At 68.4% G+C, this 7,419-nt stretch overlaps 1 protein-coding gene across 1 annotated transcript in view; it reads right to left on the bottom strand.

The window, feature by feature from the left end:
• SPTBN2 (spectrin beta, non-erythrocytic 2) overlaps positions 1-5,311 on the bottom strand; it is a 22,346-nt gene extending 17,035 nt beyond the window's left edge. The window contains 3 exon segments of the mRNA XM_025214926.1: positions 3,487-3,672; positions 3,875-3,944; positions 5,231-5,311. Coding sequence (XP_025070711.1) covers positions 3,487-3,643 — 157 coding nt within the window. The 5' untranslated portion in view covers positions 3,644-3,672; positions 3,875-3,944; positions 5,231-5,311.
• Between the last annotated feature and the right edge of the window lie 2,108 nt (positions 5,312-7,419).

Raw genomic sequence — 7,419 nt, 5'->3', positions numbered from 1 at the left:
GGCATCTCACAGTTTCACCAGGGCAAAGTACACCCCCCACGCGCACGCGCACACACACACACACACACACACCCACCCACCAACTGCATTGACACACCGGGGCGCACACGCATGCACACGCCCGTGCCTTGCGAGCCTGCCACGGGGCCAACGCCCCAGCTGGGACACACCGGGGTGCGCACACACGCAGATACACATATGCACACGCCCATGTGTGCACAGCTCTGCTCCGTGTTTGCTCAGAGCACACGGGGCCGGCGGCAGACAGGCAGACGGACGGCAGGAGGCAGGACCCCACCCTGCACCGAGGCCGCAGGAAAACAGAGCGGAGTCCAGGAAAACAGCCCGGGGCTGGGACGGGACAGGGGCTGGGGGTGAGGGCAGGGGCAGCCCGGGGTCTCCCAGTGCTGGGAGGGGTGGGGAGGGGGTCTCTCCCGGCTCCAGCCCACAACGCTCGCTGCCTTCCCAGACGGCTGGAAAGAGCCCGGGCGTCCGGCCGCCCCCCTCCTGGCAGCGCTCTCATCCACAGCCCATTTACATGAGCCATCTGGGCTGCGCCTCGCCCAGCAACAGGTGTCTCAGGCGGAGGCGGGGGGGCGGAAATGGAGTTGGGGGGTGCTGGGAGCCCGGACGCCTGGGTTGTCTCCCAGCTTGGGGAGGGGAGTGGGCTGCAATGGGTCAGAGCTGGGAGCCTGGACACCTGGGCGCTTTTTCCAGCCCAACCCGGGGCCCGGCAGGACTCCAGCTCCTGGGAGCTGTCTGTCCCCTTGACCTCCACCAGCCCAGGGGGGATCGGGCCCAAATGGGGCCCCTGGCAAGGACAGGCCCTGCTCCCTGCCCCGTGCGGCTGGTTTCGCTTGGCCTCTGCTATTTAGTCCTCAGGGCACCAAAAACTCTTGCCGGAGCTGGAGGGAACCCAGGTGCCCCCCCCCTGGCCCTGCTTCCCTCGCCAAGCCGGAGAGAGCCCCGGTGTGCGGGCTCCCCGGCCCCTTGCACTAGTGCCCCAAAAACCACTGCCCCCCCAGCGATGGAGAGAACCCACCGGGCTCCCGATCCTGAACCCACGGGGCTCCCGTCACACCCCAACCTCCAACGGCCCCTGGCCGCACGGGGCCAAGAGCACGGCCCCTGCTCCCCCCACACCTCGGGGGAAGGCGGGTGTCCCCGGCACGTCCCTGCCAAGCCTGGTGCCGCGGGAGCTAATTCCTAGCAGCACCTCGGGGATTAGTTGGCAGGGTGGAAGCTTCCACGCGGCTGCCTGGCGTGGCCCAGGACCCCCCAGCTGGGGGCAGCTCTGCTGTGGCCGGGGGGAGCTGGGGGCACCCCCCGAGCCCCCGCCCCGGCGCTCACCTTGCAGCTGCTTGAAGCGGCCCTCCAGGACGTTGGCGTACTGGGCCGCGTTGACAAAGGCGGCAGGGGACAGCAGGGGTGAGGGGGGCGCCTCCATGGGCCCCGGCTCCACCTGGAACATCATGGGGGTGCCGGGGGGGGCCGGGGCACGCGGCCGGGTGCGGGCAGCGAGGCAGGCGTGTGCGGGGCTGGAGCCAGGAGTCAGGAGCCGGAGCCTCGGCCTCCTCCCAGCTGGCAGGGAGGGGCGGGGGGGCAGGGCGGCGCGGGGCATTTACGTAAAAACAGGTTGGGCTGCTCTGTTGTGCAAGGGGGGGTGCATGTGAGTGTGTGTGTGTGTGTGTGTCCCGGACGCCTGAGTCCTGTGTGTGCCTGTGTTGCAGCCACCTGCGGCTTGTGCGCGTGTCCCGGACGCCTGGGTCTGGAGCGTGTTTGTGTGTTTGCCTCTGTGTCTGTGCATGTCTGTGTGTCTGCGAGTGTGTCCTGGATGCCTGGGCTCTGTTTGTCTGTGTCTGTGCATGTGTGTGTGTGTCCCGGACGCCTAATTGTGTGTGTGTGTGTCAGATGTGTAGTTGTGTGTGTGTCTGTAAGTGTTCCCTAGAAGCCTGGAGTGTGTGTGTGTGTGTGTGTGTGTGTGGTGTGCGCACGCGTGCACCCCGGATGCCTCGGGGGCGTGCGTGTGCATGCATGCGTGCACCTGAGCTGGGATGTGGTCAGGGTCACACAACGCAGGGCATGAGAGCGCGGCACGGCTGCCTGGGCTCCCAGCTCCCGGCCCCCCGGCCCCCTCTCCCACCCGCGAGACAAGGCCATGAGCTCACCCCGCACATCGCCGACAGAACGGATTTACGCCTATTGTCACTGAGCCCCTGCTCTGTCTGCCTGGGCTCAGCTGAGCCCGTCGCCAGGCGGGGACGGGGCTGGGGCAGGGCCATCTCCAGTGCCCCTCCGCACGGGCCTCACCCTGCCCCCGCTGTCAAACCCACCTCCTTACTGCCCCCAGCCGGGATTCGGGCCCTGGCTAGACCCTGAGGGCACATGAAGCCCCCGCCCCATGTCCAAGGCCTGGGGGCACGTCCTCCGGCTCCCAGAGCTGGAGGGAACCCAGGTGTCCGGGCCCCCAGCCCCCTCCGCTCCAAACCCCCTTCCCAGAGGTGGAGGGGACCCAAGTACCCGGGCTCCGAGTCCTCCTTGCTCTAACCCCTGGACCCTACTGCCCCCCAGCCCAGGAGACAGCCCAGGCGTCCGGGCTCCCAGCCCCCCCGCTCCGACTCCCCAGCCCCCACTCTCCTCCCAGGACAACTCTCGGCTCCTACCGTTGACACTCCCCCCGTCCCCCCTTTGGGCTTTCCCTGCCTTATCACCCAGCCGCCGGACTTTGGTCAGGGACGACCCCCCAGCCCTGTTTGCCCGGGGAGTATCAGTCTGTTTGACCCTGGCGGGGCATTAGCCTGCTCCAGTCCCTTCCAGGACCCAGCCTGGGTGCTGGGGGGCACAGCTGGGGAGCTGGGATGCGCAGGGATGGAGGTGGGGGTCCGTGGGCTGGAGGGATCCCCACCGGGGATTCAGCCGGGTGGGCCGGGGCAGGGCAGGGCTGGGTGGGGTGGGAGGGTCCCCGCCTGGCTCCTCCCCAGCACTGTCCCAACCCATTACTATGGGAACTGTGGGGCTGGAACGTGGTCCGACTGGTTCCACGGCACAGCTGTGGGAGGCACAGACGGGCAGACAGAGGGACCGGGCAGGCAGGGAGATGCATGGCGCGGGTGGCTCTAGAGGGGGCATGGAGCCACCGAGGGTCCCTCAGCTCCCCTTTCCAGCGCTGACACTGGCCCCCAGGCTCCCTGTTGTCCCCAGTCCTCAAATGTGGGGCAGGTCACAGGCCGCCGGGGCACCGCCAAGGCGCAGAACGCGTCACACCCACGTCCGTGGCTCGGGACCCTCCCTGCGCCCCTCCGTGGCTCGGGCCCCTCCCTGCGGCCGCACCCCACACCCCAGATCCCAGCCAGGGCCGTGCCCCAAATTCTCACTCCCACATCCTGGCTGGAGGCGCGCCCCGAATGCCATCAGCCCCAGGCTGTCCCAGGCGCAGCTGCGCCTGAACCGTCCGGCACCCCTGCCCGTCGCCGCACCCCTGCCTACCGGCCAGCGCCTTGATACGGGAGCGCTCGAAGAGGCGCGCAGAGCTGTTCTCATTGTCCCAGTCCTCGTCCGCCACCTCCCAGCGGTTGTTGATGTCGTTGTACTGCTGCTGGATCTCCAGGCTGTCGTAGTCCGTGGGCGACAGGGTGCTGCTCATGGTGCCCGCCGCGGGGTCCCCGCATCCACCTGGGAGGCCAAAGCCAACGGTGACGCCCTCCAGGCCGTGCCCCAGCTCCTGCCCCCAGAGCAGGCCTGGATCGCTGCCCAGTGGAGGCGACAGGTCTCTGCTCCATCCCCACCCTCTGCACCAGTGGGTGCTGCAGGATCAGGCCTGGATCGGGGCCCCCTGGAGGGGTCAGGCCCCTGCCCATGGGGGCCGAGTACCCACCTGTGAGGCCGGGGAGCTGTCTGGGGTCTCTGGTGCTCAGCTACAGCATGGCCTGTGTGCCCCGGAGAGCCTGAAAGCAGAGGCAGTGCCGTGAGCTGCCAACACCCTCCTGCCCCCAAGCCCCACGCGTCAGTGGGCACGAACCCCTCAGGCCCTTGACTGCTGGTCTTGGGGCCTGGGGCGCCAACAGAGCCTCACGGGGTGCCCCCCCGGCACACCAGCTGATCCCAACCCGCCGCATGGCTCTAACCCCCCAGCCCCTACCCCGCTCCCCTCCCCTCCCAAAGCAGGGAGAGAAGCGCGGCACCTGGACTCCAGTCCACTACCTCTCCCACGGGCCACAGTCTCCCGGGCAGAAGCCTCCTGGCTTTCGGGGCAGGGTTACCAGCCCCTTGGCACCCGACAGTTCCCCAGCTGCTCGCTGCTCTGCCCTGCAGACCCCCAGTCCCTGGGCTGGGGCAAAGCCGGAAGTGGGAGCCTGCCCCTCCAGCAACGCAAGCCCAGCAGCGTTGCAGCCCCCACGTCGTGCCTGGCACTGCAGCCTCTGGCCCCGATGCTCTGCCCCCGGAGCCTCGGCCAGACCCTGCCCAGCCCATGCATGCCCAGACCCACCCGGGCATGAGCGCGGGGTCCCTGGACGGGTAAGAGCATATCCGAGAGGGAGCCCGGACACCTGGGTTCACTCCCCGGTCTTGGAGGGGAGTGGGTTCGGGGAGGGTGCGGGGCTGGGAGCCCAGTGCGTCGGTTCTCTCTGGCTCTGGGGGGGAGTGGGGGTAACCCTAACCCTGCCCCAGATCCACAAGGCGTGCCTCAGTTTCCCCTATGGTAACACGAGGGGAAGGCCCCCTTGACCCTCCCTAGTCACTGAGGGGGGTTGTCAGCAAACCACCACCGGCTGGGGGGTGCCGTGGAAGGCCACGGGCTGCACGTGGTCCCCCCACCCCCATTCCAGCCCTGCTCCGTGTCTCTCTGCCCTGTTTGGGGCCTGCTGACAGGCCTATCCTTCACCCCGCTCCCGCCTGGAGGCCTCTCGTGCCCTTTATTTATGCCGTTGCCTGGAATCCTGGCATCCTGGCCCCTGCTCGGCCGCCACCGGCAGCGCGGAGCATCCCCCGGCCCCGCATCCCTTTCTGCCCCCCACACCAATCGCACAGCCAGGCTATGGCAGATCCAGAACAGGACCCGGGCTTCTGGGCTCCCCGTCCCCCTGCTGCGACCCCCAAGATCCCAGTCCCCTCCCAGAGCGGGAGAGAGCCCGGGTGTCCGGGGTCCCAGCCCGCAGCCCCCTCTGCCCTCCCGGAGCTGCGGGAGGACTTGGCGGTCCGGGCCACGGGCCGCTCGGGCAACTGGCCCCACCTGCGGTCGCTGCGCTCGGCGTCCCCGACACTTCCTCTGCTCGGACCCCCGGGCTCCGTCCCTGCGACGTCCCCCGGCTCCGTCCTGCCTAGAAGCAACAGGAGAGGCAGGAACATGAGCCCGAAGCAAGCCCGGCCATGAGCAGAGCCCCCCACCCCTGGACACAGGCCTGACGCGGATGAGGAGGGAGACCCCCACCCTGAGACAGGGCCGAGGGAGCCCCCCGACCCGGACAGAGGCCCAGCACATGGCTGGGGAGACCCCGACCCAAACGCAGGACTGGAGCCTGACTGAGGGCAGACCCCAGACCCAGGCCTGGAGCTCGACTGAGGGGAGGACCCCCGACCCATGCTGCAAGCATAACCCCGGTGCAGCTGAGGGGCTTCCCGAAAACAGGCCCCATGTACCAGGGAGACCCCTGATCGTGTCAGGGTGCTGCTCAGCCCGCGGGGGTGGTCCAGAGCAGGCTGGCGGACCCCCCTAGGCGGGCTCGCAGCCCCAGAGCCGTATGTGGTGCTCCGCCTGCACAGGGCCCCGTGCCAACCAGCATCATCTCCCGCCTGCTCATCCCCGGATTACACCGCTGACCGGGCTCCTGCTCCAAGCCCGGGGCCCCCGAGGAGGCTTATGCTCTTAAGGCCGTGGCATAAATAGCCCGGGGCCCTGAAAGCTGCCTGCAGCGGCCTGCCTTCCCCACCACGCTGGCGCCACGGCCATTAGTCTGCTGTCAGCATGGTCAGCAGCGGGACCCGTGCCGAGGTGTTTTGGGGCCAGACGTGCCAGCAGAGGACTGGGAGGTGGGGGTGGAGGGAGCCAGGATGCCTGGGTTCGGTTCGGGGAGAGGAGCAGAGCGGGACGGGGAGCCCCGACCCCCGGGATCCCTCCCTGCTCTGGGAGAGTTGGGGGGTTGGGGTAGAGTAAGGGTCTCTGCAGCTGTCTCTGGGGTAAGGTGTCCAGGGCTGGGTATACAGCCCTGCACCCAGTGCTGCGATGCAGCCACCTCTGGGGTAGGGCGCTCGAGGACTGTTTACACAGAGACCCTGCGCCTGGTGCCCAGATGCGACCGCCTCTGGGGTGGGGGAAGCGTGAAGAGAACATCCTGAGCCCACGGACCATTTTGTTCCCCTCCCTATGGTGCTAGCCGCCCCTCTCCAGCCCTCCACAACCCGGACCCACCCCAGCGCTCACTAAGTACCACCCTGGCAGCCGGCCAGAGAAGGGCACCCTGCACGCCCTGCCAGCTCTCACATGCCACCCCGCTGCCCTTGCCCAGCATCTTAAAATCGGTAGGGGACAGCTGGCCAGCATAGCGTCTCCGAGCCAGCGAGGTCTTGGGGGGCTGCGCGGGGTGTCGGTGTCCCTGGCCAGCCAGGCCAGGCCAGGCCGCCTGGGCTCCATCCGGGAGCTCTGCCCAGCCCGGGCTGGAAGAGGGCAGGAGCCCCGCAAGCTGCAGCCCCGGGGCTTGCGGAGAGGCCTTGTGGTGACGTCCTGCCAGCCTCCCGGTTACCCCTGCCCTTCTTCCCACCCAGGACTCAATGCCCCGTCCTGTCCGGCCCCCCAGGGAGCGCAGGGTCCAGCCGTGCACACACGCACATGCACACACACACAGAAGCGCTCTACCCTCGCCCTCTCCACACGCACGGAGAGCGAGATGACCCCCCCAGATCATGACAGACCGGCAGATCTACCCGGACACACACGCGACGCAGATGCATACGCATATATACCCGGTGGGCCCCCCCCAGCCTGGCTCAGCGCAGCGCGGGCGCACCAGCAACATGCAGGCACACGGATACACTAACACACAGAGACAGGTACACACACACACACACACACGCACACGCAAACACACGGCGCCTCTGCCACACAAAGGCACCCGGCCATGCACAAAGAGCCAGGCGCACACCGGCAGCGAGTCAGCAACACACACGCATGCACACTCACACGCACGCAGCCGGCACCGCAGCGCCCTGCCCCCACTCCCCCATTCCCTGAGGATCTCACACCCCTCCCCCCGCCACCTCCTCCCCCGGGGGCAGAGACCGGCTGCATCGCAGGGCCTTTTGCCACCCAGGTGACACCCGTCATCCTCCCATCCTTGTGTCCATCTGTCCCCCCATCTGGGCATCTCCAGCCTGGCTCCCCGCCACCCACCCACATCCGTCCAGCGGGGAGGCCGGGACCCCCTG

Source organism: Alligator sinensis, unplaced genomic scaffold (genome assembly GCF_000455745.1).
Source record: "Alligator sinensis unplaced genomic scaffold, ASM45574v1 scaffold1302_1, whole genome shotgun sequence".
Classification (NCBI taxonomy): Eukaryota; Metazoa; Chordata; order Crocodylia; family Alligatoridae; genus Alligator; species Alligator sinensis.
Note: the sequence above shows the minus strand (reverse complement) of the source record. Positions and strands in the feature narration are given on the sequence as shown.